The sequence below is a fragment of the Lampetra fluviatilis genome, chromosome 60, assembly GCF_964198595.1.
Source record: "Lampetra fluviatilis chromosome 60, kcLamFluv1.1, whole genome shotgun sequence".
In the NCBI taxonomy this organism is placed as follows: domain Eukaryota; kingdom Metazoa; phylum Chordata; class Hyperoartia; order Petromyzontiformes; family Petromyzontidae; genus Lampetra; species Lampetra fluviatilis.
Genome location: NC_136334.1, coordinates 4,368,445 through 4,385,249, shown reverse-complemented (window position 1 = coordinate 4,385,249; position 16,805 = coordinate 4,368,445). Strand labels below are relative to the sequence as shown.

Here is a 16,805-nt window from a genome sequence, read left to right as displayed (position 1 = left end):
TAGGACAAAAATATTATATTTAATTACCAATTGCTTAATGGTGCAATGCAATCATCTGACCCATAGGTGGCAGCCATCTCAAGCCAGAGGACGAGAGGACTGTAGCCGCCACGCATATAAAGGATTTATAGTGAAAAACTTTGTTTTTACGGGTTAATTTTTATCGCTTGTAAATTGAGTTAGTGGAGCACAGGCCTAGCTATTTCTTTACTTATATCTACAACAGCCATTAGACACATATTTACAATATAAAAAATAGAACTAATAAGAAATTAAAATAACCTTCTGGGACATTATTGCAATATCGAACCAGGCCATTGTTTAAATCACCGGTAGAACCGATCAACCTCCGAGATGAAAAAAGTTATAGTTTAAGTGCAGTGATTAAATGAGATTGTCTCAAAGGTGAACCGTGAATATCTTGTCATCAGCACGTGGAATGTCCACCGATGGCATGTAGAATTCCCACCAATGACATGTGGATTTCCCAAGCAATGACATGTGGATTCCGACCAAAGCATGTGGAATTCCCGCCGGTGGCAAGTGGAATTCCCACCAATGACATGTGGAATTCCGACCATAGACATGTGGAATTCCCACCATTGACATGTGGAATTCCCAAACAATGACATGTGCGTTTCCCAAACAATGACATCTGGAATTCCGACCAATAGCACGTGGAATGCCCACAAGTGGAATTCCGACCAATGCATGTGGAATTCCCACCAATGGCATGTGGAATTCCCACCAATGGCATGTGGAATTCACACCAATGGCATGTGGAATTCCCACCAATGACATGTGGAATTCCCATCAATGACATGTGGAATTCCCACCAATGGCATGTAGAATTCCCACCAATGACATGTGGAATTCCCACCAATGGCATGTGGAATTCCCACCAATGACATGTGGAATTCACACCAATGGCATGTGGAATTCCCACCAATGGCATGTGGAATTCCCACCAATGACATGTAGAATTCCCACCAATGACATGTGGAATTCCCACCAATGACATGTGGAATTCCCACCAATGGCATGTGGAATTCCCACCAATGACATGTGGAATTCCCACCAATGGCATGTGGAATTCCCACCAATGGCATGTGGAATTCCCACCAATGGCATGTGGAATTCCCACCAATGACATGTGGAATTCCCATCAATGACATGTGGAATTCCCACCAATGGCATGTAGAATTCCCACCAATGACATGTGGAATTCCCACGAATGGCATGTGGAATTCCCACCAATGACATGTGGAATTCCCACCAATGGCATGTGGAATTCCCACCAATGGCATGTGGAATTCCCACCAATGGCATGTGGAATTCCCACCAATGGCATGTGGAATTCCCACCAATGACATGTAGAATTCCCACCAATGACATGTGGAATTCCCACCAATGACATGTGGAATTCCCACCAATGGCATGTGGAATTCCCACCAATGACATGTGGAATTCCCACCAATGGCATGTGGAATTCCCACCAATGACATGTGGAATTCCCACCAATGGCATGTGGAATTCCAACCAATGACATGTGGAATTCCCACCAATGACATGTGGAATTCCCATCAATGACATGTGGAATTCCCACCAATGGCATGTAGAATTCCCACCAATGACATGTGGAATTCCCACCAATGGCATGTGGAATTCCCACCAATGACATGTGGAATTCACACCAATGGCATGTGGAATTCCCACCAATGGCATGTGGAATTCCCACCAATGACATGTAGAATTCCCACCAATGACATGTGGAATTCCCACCAATGACATGTGGAATTCCCACCAATGGCATGTGGAATTCCCACCAATGACATGTGGAATTCCCACCAATGGCATGTGGAATTCCCACCAATGGCATGTGGAATTCCCACCAATGACATGTGGAATTCCCATCAATGACATGTGGAATTCCCACCAATGGCATGTAGAATTCCCACCAATGACATGTGGAATTCCCACGAATGGCATGTGGAATTCCCACCAATGACATGTGGAATTCCCACCAATGGCATGTGGAATTCCCACCAATGGCATGTGGAATTCCCACCAATGGCATGTGGAATTCCCACCAATGGCATGTGGAATTCCCACCAATGACATGTAGAATTCCCACCAATGACATGTGGAATTCCCACCAATGACATGTGGAATTCCCACCAATGGCATGTGGAATTCCCACCAATGACATGTGGAATTCCCACCAATGGCATGTGGAATTCCCACCAATGACATGTGGAATTCCCACCAATGGCATGTGGAATTCCAACCAATGACATGTGGAATTCCCACCAATGACATGTGGAATTCCCACCAATGGCATGTAGAATTCCCACCAATGACATGTGGAATTCCAACCAATGGCATGTGGAATTCCCACCAATGACATGTGGAATTCCCACCAATGGCATGTAGAAATCCCACCAATGACATGTGGAATTCCCACCAATGACATGTGGAATTCCCACCAATGGCATGTAGAATTCCCACCAATGACATGTGGAATTCCCACCAATGACATGTAGAATTCCCACCAATGACATGTGGAATTCCCACCAATGACATGTGGAATTCCCACCAATGGCATGTAGAATTCCCACCAATGACATGTGGAATTCCCACCAATGACATGTGGGTTTCCCAAACAATGACAACTGGAATTTTAACTAATGGCACGGGGAATTCCCACCAATGCATGTGGAATTCCCACCAATGGCATGTGGAATTCCCAACAATGACAAGTGGAATTCCCACCAATGTCAAGTGGAATTCCCACCAGTTGCACGGGAATTCCCACCAATGACATGTGGAATTCCCACCAACGTAAAGTGGAATTCCCACCAACGTAAAGTGGTATTCCCACCAATGGCGTTTGGAATTCCCAACTGTCGGTCAGGAAACGAGCGCAAAGCAACGACCACTTTGACCCTCCCTTATATCTCTTGAGGTTGATCGTGTACAGAGGCTCGTGTGTTCTTGGGCGTGTGTTGTGAAGGACACGTCACAGTACACACCCTGCATTCTGCATGAGTGATTATGTTACTGGCTGTCGTCGTACTGAGCTGGTGTTATAGTTTCCCAATGGGAGGTCATGTGGTAGAAGTCGGTGTTTTTGCACCGACTTCTACCACATGTTGCGATGTGATGGCCAGGAATGCACAAAACATTAGGCGGGAGTGTTTATTTATCAATTAAAATTGCGACACTTCCCTTTCAACATTTGTTTTACTTTCAATCTGGCCCAAAAAGTGGGACGAAAGCAATTTGGTTGGCTGGAAATTGTTTCAAAAGCTCAGTCATTGTTTAAGAATTCCAGAAGTACAAAAACTCATAAACATCCGTTCATCTGAGTGGAAACAAGTTCAAACTCTGGCAGGCGAGTGGTTGATGTTCATCGTAGATTTTTATAATCTACGTGTGATTCGCAAGCCGTTGTTTTGCGGGGGCGTTCATCAATGCACGATCTGTGTTATCAATGAACATTCGAACGTTCAAAGTCCAGGCCACCAGAGTCTCCTCGCAATCGCATCCATTAGGCAGCCCTGAAACGAGTGTGTAAATTCCACATTGCCATTCGAGGATCCAAGAGGATGTAAAATCACACCTGGCCTAAGTGGCCCCAAATGGTTTAAGCGCTTGATTGACAATCGGGAGGTTGAGAGCGCAAATCCCGGTAATGAAGCCGACTCTGCATCTCAACCTTTCTGGATCAATACAATGAACTGTGGCTACATCTGTAACACTGAAGCTATGCTGCTGCCTATTTAATGATATGCTTCAATTGCCTCAAATCAACAGGAAAGTTCAACCTCTGTAGGCCCGGGGTTCTTCCTGTTCATTCTCTTTAGGCCCCACCCCTTCCTGATTGTGCCCCACCCTTTCCTGATTGTGCCCCAATCGTCTCCTCCTTTTCCACACTCTGCACCTATACCTTTTTTTAAAGCCCCGCCACTTCTTCCATAGCCCCCCCGCCTCTTTCTGTTTAGGCCCAGTCAGAGGTCGCAACCGGGTACCCGATACCTGTACCCTACCCGATACCCGGCTACCCGTACCCGGCTGGGTACGGGTAACCGTTTGCGACCCTGGTGCGGCTGGGTACGGGTATGGGTAAGGAATCAAAACCCGTTTGCGACCTCTGCTTTCTGTAGGCCCAGCCCCTCCACCCAGACATTTGACTTGGGCGAGTTTTGGTAGCGGGTGGAGGTTGTGGCAGTGGAATGAGTTTGCGAGTGTGCACAGCAACAGCAGCAGCAGCATTGGGTAGCGGTGACAATCGGTGCAGGAAAGAGGGGGCGGGCTTCGTTGACGACCATTAACATCCCTCTGAGAAGAGCAACTTGATGACCACGACTCCAATTGTCACGGTTAGCTACGTACGGTGCGAATGGAGTTCAACGTACCTACATACTGCCCATAGACTCAACACTGCCCATAGACTCAACACTACCCATAGACTCAACACTACCCGTAGACTTACACTGCCCATAGACTCAACACTACCCATAGACTCAACACTGCCCATAGACTCAACACTGCCCATAGACTCAACACTGCCCATAGACTTACACTACCCATAGACTCAACACTGCCCATAGACTCAACACTGCCCATAGACTCAACACTGCCCATAGACTCAACACTACCCATAGACTCAACACTACCCATAGACTTACACTGCCCATAGACTCAACACTGCCCATAGACTCAACACTACCCATAGACTCAACACTGCCCATAGACTCAACACTACCCATAGACTCAACACTGCACATAGACTCAACACTGCCCATAGACTCAACACTGCCCATAGACTCAACACTACCCATAGACTCAACACTACCCATAGACTTACACTGCCCATAGACTCAACACTACCCATAGACTCAACACTACCCATAGACTCAACACTGCACATAGACTCAACACTGCCCATAGACTCAACACTGCCCATAGACTCAACACTGCCCATAGACTCAACATTACCCATAGACTCAACACTGCCCATAGACTCAACACTACCCATAGACTCAACACTACCCATAGACTCAACACTGCACATAGACTCAACACTGCCCATAGACTCAACACTACCCATAGACTCAACACTGCCCATAGACTCAACACTACCCATAGACTGAACACTACCCATAGACTCAACACTACCCATAGACTCAACACTACCCATAGACTCAACACTGCCCATAGACTCAACACTGCCCATAGACTCAACACTGCCCATAGACTCAACACTGCCCATAGACTCAACACTGCCCATAGACTCAACACTGCCCATAGACTCAACACTGCACCTCCGATTAGCACGGCCTGCTCCGTGCAGCGCGAAAGAAGTTCAGCATCCTTCCTGCACATCCCTGGCGCTGCCGCTTCGTATCATCCCCAGTCACACCACCTGCGATCCGGCGTCGGGGGTTTGAGGCTGCCACCCCCACCCACCCACCACCCCACCACTCAACCACCCCCACCTAGCACCCCCACCACACCCACCCCCACCTCCCCACCACCCCCACCTCCCCACCACCCCCACCACCCTCACCCATCTCCACCACCCACCACCCCCACCCGCCCACACCCACCCACCCCCAACCCACCCACCCCCACCACCCCCACCAACCCCCACCTCCCCACCACCCCACCCCCCCCCCACCACCCACCACCCCACCACCCCCACCACCCTCACCCGCCCCCACCAACCCCCACCTCCCCACCACCCCCACCACCCCAACCACCACCCACCACCCCACCACCCCCACCACCCTCACCCACACCCACCACCCTCACCCACCCCCACCACCCCCACCACCACCCACCACCCCTACCCACCCCCACCAGCCCCACCCCACTCCAACCCCCCCCACCCCCACCCCACGTACCCTTCAGGGCCTCGGGGTCCCCCAGGATGCGTGTGAGAACGTCCTTGGGGAGCCTCTCGAAGGCCTCGTTGGTGGGCGCGAGCAGCGTGAAGGAGCCCTTCTGCTCCAGCTCCTCCATGAGGTCCGCCGCGGTCGCCGCGGCCTTCACGCGCACAGACGCAGGGTCGCCGTCAACACCATCAACACAACATCACCATCAACACCATCAACACCGCGTCACCATCAACAGCAGCGTCACAACATCACCATCAACACCATCGACACAGCATCACCATCAACACAGCATCACCATCAACACCATCAACACAGCATCACCATCAACACCATCAACACAGCATGACCATCAACACCATCAACACAGCATCACCATCAACACCATCAACACCGCGTCACCATCAACAGCAGCGTCACAACAGCAGCGTCACACGCCCATGAAAGACCCCGACGGAGATTCTTCCGCCCCCCCCCCCCCCCGTCTTGGACCTTCGACGAAGCTCATTGGCCCACGACCTCGAAACCGCGTGCGCCGCGCGCGCCATGACGCAGACGCAGACACCCCGAACGGCGACGAGAACGACATCCGAATGGACGATCAACAACAACAACAAAGAAAACCCTCTTCTTGGTTCTTTCGGTAAAGTCACGTAGAATGGAAATAATAAAATAATAAAAATAAAACATAAAATAATTCTCACGACGTTTCGGCCACAACGCAAGCAGCCGTCCTCAGGTGGAGAACAGGTCTGTCGAGAAGACTTGGAGCGACTATTTAAGCTGGGATGGAGGGGCGAAGAGCGCCTTGACAAAATAATTTGCATATCAAGAGGAATTTAGCATATTTATGTATTACTTCCATTCTACGTGACTTTACCGAAAGAACCAAGAAGATGAATCCCTGCAGTCACGAAAGCTTTAAATCGAAAAAGAAAACCCTCTCCGGCAGTGTGTGGTGGGCCTGTGGGTCACCACCCAGAACGGAGAGAAGCGTGGCTTTCGCAAAAAAAATTCGGAGGGCATCGGCACAGCGATGATTCGCCACCACGCCAAAAATCCTGGCCGCAATCATCCCGCTCATCAAACCACGTCGATGTCAAATTATAGCACTTGCCCTCAGTGCTGGATTAAGCTGGTGTGGGGCCTGTAGCGTATGTTATAAAGAGACCCTAAATTATAAAAACATTAAAAAAATGTTTTTACTTGCACCGTTGAATAATTGTGATATTTAATTTGCCGTATGGCCAGATAATACGACAGATCGCTAACCTTAAACACCCAGTCGTTCATAAAAGTGTAATGCGGTGTAGTACTATAGTAATAGAGCAAGTGCAGAATCACTGAATTGAAATTAATAGTAGTTTTTGTAATTTTGTTTGTTATTTTCTTTGAACCTATCTATGAATTCCTGCAGTCACGAAAGCTTTAAGTCAAAATCGCAATTGATAGCTTGAAATTATTTAGCGCGGGGGTCCTTGAAAGTGCGGGGCACGTAGCATTATGTAGCTACTTGTGCTACTACGATAATCCCGCACTGGTTGCCCTGCATGCACGTGTCCACCCCACCGTTAAAATCGGCGTGCCTCGCCACGACCACTGACGGTGCCATCGAAAGCAACCTGCGCTGAGTCGCCGATGAAGCGATGGGACTTAAAAATCCTATCAACAACCGTCCGCCGCTATGCCAAGCTGCATTGGCATTCGATTGTCGAACACACGCGGTTACGAGGTCACTTACTCTTTGTGCGCGCCGCAAATGAGCAATGATAGATAATACTGACAGGTTTTTTCGGAAAAGTCACGTAGGTAAAAAATAAAATTCAAAGTTATTAACTTTTAATTTTATTAAAAGTGATTAACTTTTAATTTTATTTTTTACCTACGTAGGTAAAAAATAAAATTAAAAGTTATTAACTTTTAATTTTATTAAAAGTGATTAACTTTTAATTTTATTAAAAGTGATTAACTTTTAATTTTATTTTTTACTTACGTGACTTTAAAAATAAAATTAAAAGTTAATAACTTTTCATTTTATTTTTTTACCTACGTGACTTTACCGAAAAAAAACCTATGAGTATGAATCCTTGCAGTCACGAAAGCTTCAAATCTAGAATGATAGATAACCCTCGCTGATCTCGTCAAAGAAGCATGCACACCATCATCACGCGAACTGCGGCGGCCGGTGGCTAAACCATCGCACAGAGACGGCGGTCACCGCATTGCGCGGCGTTTCCGGATGCGCTTCTGCGGCCGTCTGGAACGCTCTTCCTATCCGACATTAGGAAGCCGCCGGAACTATGATGCACTTTTTGAAATCGAGCTTGAAGATGTATTTGTTTCGAACCCCTTTTTGCGTCTCGTTTGTTGTCCTCTCCCCCGCACCTCCGATTCACATTCACAAACCTTGGCTCGCCAGGAGAAGGCACCACAGCAAACGGACCGATCGCCATCCGTTTCCATGTGTACGAGGATAGTGTGTTTCCACCTTCGTGCGCGTTTTTTTTTGTTGTTGTCTGGCTCTTCCTTCAACACTTACGAACGTTCATTAATTGGCTGATAACAACTTCTAAAGAAAAACCCAATGCAGGCCCCTCCTGAAAATGAGCGCTGTGACGCGGTGTGGCTTTTTATGCATACACAATTTCATTGGCTTTTGAATTCAAACAAACTCGAATTGAATTAAATGATGACGTCACCCTGATGCTGCTCTATTTAAGACCGGAAGCAACAGGAGAGCTTCACCATTCTTGCCCGATGAAGCTGATTGTAATTATCAGCGAAACGTCGTACTACTCAAATTTAAAAATGCTGTTGATTCTCTCTTCAGCACACCAGTGGGCTAAAGTCAATAATTTTTCCTTTTAAAACGTGACACATTTTTTACTATTTGGCTGTGTCGGGTGGTGGAGTGTTACGACACATAAATAACGCGATCTGACCCAAAAAAAACTATATTAAGAATAATATTGGTCGCGAAAGCCTACGTGTTAAATTAAACTCGACCACCTTACATTTGTGAGCTGTTAAAAGAAGTCTGGAATGTATAGGGGGCCACATCAGCCTTTCATTGTTTATATATATATAAATGAAAAAATATGCACTGTGTGAAGAATAGTATGGCCTGTCAATCAAAATGTTAAATAATTTATATACGGTAACATTGCAAACGTTTTCCACAATTCCATTGTTATTTGCAGTTCTGTAGAATAAATACCTTTACAAATATGTCTTTTTAAAGGAGATTCAAGACACGCGAAATGGTGTTACGTTAACGCTAAGTCTACATATTTATATACTAACGGTAGTTGTAAGATATGAGCTTTAATGTCAAAGCTCACTTTTCATAAAATGTGAAACCTTTTATGCTGGGTCTCTGCACAGAATTTGTGTCATGCCATTCTCAAAGCGCCACAGATGTCCCTGTGGAATGTGGAATGTGGCATTTCAACTCTTGGCGCAAGGTCGATAAATGGCTTATAAACTAAATGTTAACATTACAAATGTATCTATTATAACATTATTTTAATTTATGCGGGTGCCACGGTGGCTAGGAGATGTTAACTACCCCGCCTGGTACACAGGAGGCGGTGGGTTCGATCCCGACCCTGACGCCTGCTGCTGTATATTTGGAGTCTGCGTGTTTCTCTCTCTCATCATCATCACGGTGGCTAGAAGATGTTAACTACCTCGCCTGGTATACAGGAGGCCGTGGGTTCGATCCCGACCCTGACGCCTGCTGCTGTATATTTGGAGTCTGCGAGTCTCTCTCTCTCTCGCTCATCATCATCACGGTGGCTAGGAGATGTTAACTACCTCGCCTGGTATACAGGAGGCCGTGGGTTCGATCCCGACCCTGACGCCTGCTGCTGTATATTTGGAGTCTGCGAGTCTCTCTCTCTCTCGCTCATCATCATCACGGTGGCTAGGAGATGTTAACTACCTCGCCTGGTATACAGGAGGCCGTGGGTTCGATCCCGACCCTGACGCCTGCTGCTGTATATTTGGAGTCTGCGAGTCTCTCTCTCTCTCTCATCATCATCACGGTGGCTAGGAGATGTTAACTACCTAGCCTGGTACACAAGAGGCCGTGGGTTCGATCCCGACCCTGACGCCTGTTGCTGTATATCTGGAGTTTGCGTGTCTCTCTGCACGTGGTCGCGTGGATTTTTCTCTAGGTCCTCTGGGTTTTCCCTCCACATTTACAATCAAGGTTTGTGTAAATTATTTGACTGCTATAAATTTCCACGCATTAAGCCACTTCTTTGGGCGATCATTTGTGGCCAGGTCATTTGTGAAAATGAGCTACATAGCTCAGTGGCCTTACCTAGTAAAATTTAATCGTTTAATAGAATATAGTAGGCTGTAGCACGATACCATTAGTATGTTGGCTGAAGCTAAAAAAACACAGTATTGTGAATGTTACAATAGTTGATGATTGAATAACACCAAACTTTCTAATCATATTCTTCCAACACGATTACATTACGGATATGCGCTCGATTCAAGTAAATTTTATTTTTTCATTTGTACCCATCTCAAAATGGATTTTCCTCTTTACTCTTTCCCACAATAGTCAACGGTGTCTCAATTATGGGCCAAAAGCGTTGAGGGTTGGAGGGGGGTCTGGGAAGCAGTGCCCTTGGCTGTCAATGCGATAAAGAGTTCACACAGCCTCCTCCCCGAGATCAATGAAGCAGAGGTGCATTTCGCAAGAGTTAAGAAAAACAACATCGGGCAAAAGCACACGCACGCACACACGTGGCCAAGAAATGGAGCAGCTCTTGTGAGTGTTGCCCCTGCCTGAACCCACACTTTGCGTCGAGGTCGTGGGCCTGACCGTCGAAATGCAACATTGACGGTGTGAGATAATCGTTGCCAGAACCACTCTTGCTGCACCTTCCGATGAAGGCGATGATTCTGACCTCCATACCCACCCCCACGTTGCAATTAGAGGCAGCCCCTTCTCTCATCTTACGATGTACAGACCATATTCGGCGGAGGTGGTGGGGGGGGGGTCATCGGTGGAGTTTCACAGCAGGATTATCGCCGTGGACTCTGGCAGCTGCAATGAGGCTATGCAAAGACAAATATCTCCCCAACCCCCCAGTATAGCCTTTGCAGACTTTTGGAGCAAGTGCTGTTAGCGAAGTGGCGCCTATGAAGGCCCACGTGGCACATGATGTGAGGGCGGCTGGCCAGCACCACGCCCGGCCGCCTTTGTCTCCCTCTTGGAGATGTTTACGCCAGGCACGCGTTTGAGGCCGAGTCGACCTTGGGGAGGCCCAGCACCGGTTCCGATGATAATCGTCGCTGGCGTTGGCCGTGAGCGGGAATCGAACTCGGGCAGCATACCACGTGGATACACCCCACTGCACCACGTCATGCCTTGAACATCGTGCATGGCGAGGTCAAATTTCCCCACAGAGGTGTTGCCTGGCTATGCGCTCCAAAATTGCATCAATCGGCCATGGTGGGGTGGGGGGGTCAGAGTTCAACACCCAGGCCACTTCTTCCCTTGTCGGAGTAACGCAGCGCTCGGTCAAATCCCAAATCGCCGCGATGGCGTGCGAATCAGCGGTATCGTTCGAGCAGAGGTATCGTTTGAGCATACTTCGCCACGCTGATAAGTGCAGCATGAAGCCGTGTGCGAATTAGCGGAATCTTTTTCTCAGCATACTTCACTCTGATATGTGTAGTGCAGTGAAGGGAAAGTGGGTCGAAGACTGCTCACATTCATCACTCGCCACTGATGATAGCCATGTGTGAACCACTACGTCACTGCTCCTCTCTCCAGCAATCTTATCCACATGTCAGTATGAAATAAAATGGTCCTGGGACACTTGGGGTCACGTACAATAAAATAAGTGAATGTGGCATCTAAAGTGTTTTGATTTAACTTTTGCTCCCCCATATACGGTCCCCTGAGGCATATTTTGCAGCAGTGGCCATTGGTGGCTCTTCTGTGCTGATGAGTCCAACTTTGGACGAAACCGGTCCACGGTTTGTCTCTGTTGTTGCATCACTGCTGCTGCTGTCAATCGGTCACATTGACTCAAAATTATCTTGACCGTTACCTAAGGCAAGAGAGACCACAGTGCAGTTCTTCAGGAACTGCCGATGGTTTTATTTGCAAATTAAGCACAAAAAATGGGCGGTGTGCACTTTCCGCATTTTTGTACCTTATTCGAAATCCGAGGCTTTTCCTAACGAATCAATCGTACACGTAACGATTGGATGCCATTTTATTATATCCTTACAAATATTATAGATCCATGCATATGTCGCAGTTCATATCTGTTTTTCTAAATACAAAAACGTCATCGCTCATAATTCCAGCTCCCATCTACGGAGGTGCGGGGGAAGGAAAACAAACTAAACACAAAAAGCATCTAAAAAAGAAACGAGTTTTAAACGTAGATTTAAAAGTGCATAGCTCTCAGTGGCTTCTTAATATCGTAAGGAAGAGCGTTCCAGACGGCCACGGAAGCGCATCTGAAAGCGTCTTTGTTCGACGGCTGAAATAAAAACCGCTGCTGCAAGAATGACCGGAGTTTGCATGATGATATTTTATTATCCTTGACGAGGTCAGCTCGGTATTGCCATGGCCTTTTCTATACCTCTGTAATAACAGCCATAGAGGGTTCACGTGGGGATTGGCTTGCCGGTCCTGCTTGTAGCCAATAAGGGTTGAGATAGGGAGCATGGCCCAGACGTGATCACGGCATGTTAGCAGGGGTGATTGGCCTAGCCATTCGGGGCCCCAGCTAATGGAGAGCCGGATGAGGGGCGTGGTCCCGGGATTGACAGGGAACCATCGAGAATGGTCGAAGCTGTCCATGAACGATTGGCTGGGGGGACCACGTGACGAAGGACTTAAGAGCGAGTGAGAGAGAACGATCGAGAGCAGACTGGGAACCGACAAGAGCAGGGTCACGCGTGGACGGGGGCTCGGGGTGCCACGTGCGCGGTGGGGACTGAGTGCGAAGTCTGTCCTCTCTCCGTTGTCTGCCAGCAACGGAGAGTGAGTGAGTAAAGTGTATTGTGGAGTGGAAATAAAAAGGACTGATTCCGAAGCCGTCTCAAGAAGGATTATTACACCTCTATAATGGCAATAGAGTCAACCTGCGGTGTGAGTGGACTAATGTCCACGGGAGGTAATGACAGGGGAGTCAGCCTGCAGTGCAAATGGACTAGTGCCCATGGGAGGTAATGACAGGGGAGTCAGCCGACAGTGCAAATGGACTAGTGGCCACGGGTGGTAATGACAGGGGAGTCAGCCTGCAGTGCAAATGGACTAGTGCCCATGGGAGGTAATGACAAGGTAGTCAGCCTACAATGCGAATGGACTAGTGGCCATGGGAGGTAATGACAGGGGAGTCAGCCTGCAGTGCAAATGGACTAGTGCCCATGGGAGGTAATGACAGGGGAGTCAGCCTGCAGTGCAAATGGACTAGTGCCCATGGGAGGTAATGACAGGGGAGTCAGCCTGCAGTGCAAATGGACTAGTGGCCATGGGAGGTAATGACAGGGGAGTCAGCCTGCAGTGTGAATGGACTAGTGCCCATGGGAGGTAATGACAGGGGAGTCAGCCTGCAGTGCAAATGGACTAGTGCCCATGGGAGGTAATGACAAGGTAGTCAGCCTACAATGCGAATGGACTAGTGGCCATGGGAGGTAATGACAGGGGAGTCAGCCTGCAGTGCAAATGGACTAGTGCCCATGGGAGGTAATGACAAGGTAGTCAGCCTACAATGCGAATGGACTAGTGGCCATGGGAGGTAATGACAGGGGAGTCAGCCTACAGTGTGAATGGAGTAGTGGCCATGGGAGGTAATGACAGGGGAGTCAGCCTACAGTGTGAATGGAGTAGTGGCCATGGGAGGTAATGACAGGGGAGTCAGCCTACAGTGTGAATGGAGTAGTGGCCATGGGAGGTAATGACAGGGTAGTCAGCCTACAGTGTGAATGGAGTAGTGGCCATGGGAGGTAATGACAGGGGAGTCAGCCTACAGTGCGAATGGACTAGTGGCCATGGGAGGTAATGACAGGAGTATAAGTTGAGAGTGAGATGGGACTGGTGGCCATAGGAGGTAATGACATGGGTGTCAGCTTGCAGTACGAAGGGACTGTTGGCTACGGGAATGATCGAAAATAGGATCGTGACCAGGTGATGAACGAGGACGGTAGAGCCTGCTGGTGGAGCGAGTGTCTAGAGCCAGCGAGAAGGTTCTGGAATGGGGGCATGGCCTCGGACCGTATATAAGGGAGATATGCGGGAGAATTGGGGCTGTTGCAGTGGGGGTCTCCGCCTGTTCGAGTGAACGTGTCTACAATATTTACACTATGAGACCTCCTTTACCAGTGGCAAAATATAGTAGTACGCCTTTTGGCGTCATCTGGTCCAACACCAATGGAGACTCGGCTCTAAGGAAAGCTGTCTCGGGTGTGGACCAATCAACTTCAAGGACAGTGCATATCATTACCATTATCAGAGTTGTTTCTTTTTGTTTGCATTTTGACTGTTTGTGTTGCGGTTATTGCAAACATGATGCCTTGTAAAAAGGTGTCCGTTTTGTACCAGTTTAAAGGGTAAAAACCTACTACTATACTGTGTCTACAATAAAGAAACCATCTCAAGACAAGTGTGTCGAGGTCGTCATTACACCTCCAACGCAGCGCGAGCCGCCTCTGCGACGAGCTCGGCGATTGTGAGCGAATAAATGATTGTCCTTTGACAGCTGCACGTGATCAGGCGACGCCTTTGCCGGAGAAACAACACACTCAACACGCTCGTCAACAACACTGTGGCCTTAAAAGGAAAAAAATATTTCGATTTAAAGCTTTCGTGACTGCAGGGATTCATCTTCTTGGTTCTTTCGGTAAAGTCACGTAGAAGGGAAGTAATAAAATAATAAAAATAAAACATAATCAAATAATTCTCACGACGTTTCGGCCACAACGCAAGCAGCCGAAACGTCGTGAGAATTATTTTATTATGTTTTATTTTTATTATTTTATTACTTCCTTTCTACGTGACTTTACCGAAAGAACCAAGAAGATAAAAACATATATATGAACGGCGACGTTGCGGACAATGGTCCGCCTTCATTTGCAAATGTGCGATTGGAGTATGTGGTTACCGCTATAAATGTCCACGTGATAAGCCAATTGGTTAAGCACTCATTTCTGGCCAGGTTGCCTCAGAAAAAGAGTGATATAGCTGAGTTTGGCCTCTGTGCCTGGGCAAATAAGAAATAGTTTAGTTTTAGTCCCATAGCACACAAATAGAGAGGCCAGAGAGCTTGACGCACATGATCTGAAGCGTTACGAGTTCAATTCCCAGTTGGGGCGTTGACCAGTGTCCACTATCCTGCCAGGATCTCCAGCGATCGGATGCTGAGCCGCCAAAGCTGAAAGCCTGGGTTTGATTCCGGCTTCCAGTTGGCGGTGATAAACATTGCGTACTCATGTGCACCGAGTTGATGGTCTAAGGCAGTGGTCCTTCTTAACCTGCGGTGTGAAATGCCTTTTCGGGGGCGGTGCGAGATACGGAGAGATTTGTTTTCGAAGGTAAATCGTCGAAACACAAATTAAGCACTGGGCACGTGAGAACACCAACTTACTTTGTTGTTTCATCAAACCCGATGTATTTATTTACATGGTACATTTTCTAAATATTGAGAACCAAAGGGGTGCAAGGCTGCAGTGAATGTTCAGAACCACTGGTCTAAGGCCAATCAGAAATGACCATGCAGAGACAAAATTTTCAATAGTGCTTTCTTTATAAAGGATTGTTCGATTGACGTGTGACAGAGAGTTCTGCAGTGACTTGCGAGGGGATTGCGTGATGTCACTTTCCGTGGTGATGCACTGCTGGCTGCGAGAATCGAACGTGGACAAATCTTTGCCTCAATTGGAATAGACTTGAAAATAATTGATACGGTATGTAGTTTAAAGTTAAGACAGCTTTAGTGGGAAATCAACGGCAATTGTCACGTGGGATAGACTTGCTCTTGCCAAAGTCATCTCGAATTTTCTCAACTGGTGCACACGTTGAGGTTTTGGCTTTGGCTTTAAATACCGCCGTCACATTCGTTAAACGTAACTGCGGTTCATATCCCTTGGTTCTTTCGGTAAAGTCACGTAGATAGGAAATAAAATAATAAAATAAAAAAATAAAAAACTCACCACTCTTTTTTTTTTCTACGTGACTTTACCGAAAGAACCAAAGACTGTGATTTCCTGCAGTCACAAAAGTTTTAAGTCAAAATTTTACTGCGGTTACCATCGCTTTCTCCTTGTAATGAAAACTAAAAAGGACATCGCGAATCTCAGCTGGCCTTTCGATCGATTAAATCAACGTGAACATTTAACATTGTTTACCCGAACGACATTAACTACCCGGGGATTTGCGTCACGCCAAAGCGATGAACTGCAGCTTTTGTTTAATGCACAGGTCACCTCGGAGCCAAATCCGGCTGTAGATTACAAATGTTTAATAAATACGCCGAGCCGTGTAAAAAAGACAAAGATCCCTCGTTGTTGATTCAAGTGCTGTTAGCGAGCAGCATCTATGAAGGCCGGCACAGCACGCGAGGGGGGTGGGGTGGCCAACACCACGCCCGGCCGCCTTTGTCTCCCCAATGGCGATATTTAACCATCGCACCAGGTACTCATTTGAGGCTGAGTCGATCTAGGGGAGGGCCAGGACCGTTTAAAATAATAGTCACGTGGGTGGGAATTGAACTCAGGTGTCCGGGTTCGTAGCGCATTGCCTTAACGAGGAGGTAGGGGGTTGTTTTTGACGGAGCGGTGGTGCAGCGGTTAGCGCTACGCTGCGCTATCAACCTGGTGACCCTAGCTAGCTTCCCGCTCACAGCCAACACCGGTGACGATTATTTG

At 47.7% G+C, this 16,805-nt stretch overlaps 1 protein-coding gene across 3 annotated transcripts in view; it reads right to left on the bottom strand.

Annotated features, from left to right (window-relative positions):
- The window catches only part of LOC144950911 (transforming growth factor-beta-induced protein ig-h3-like), a 254,138-nt gene that overhangs the window by 154,824 nt on the left and 82,509 nt on the right, over positions 1-16,805 (bottom strand). For all 3 annotated transcript variants that reach the window (XM_078881080.1, XM_078881079.1, XM_078881078.1), the window contains exon 8: positions 5,910-6,051. In XM_078881080.1, the coding sequence (XP_078737206.1) occupies positions 5,910-6,051 (142 nt within the window). The remainder of the gene's footprint in view (positions 1-5,909; positions 6,052-16,805) is intronic.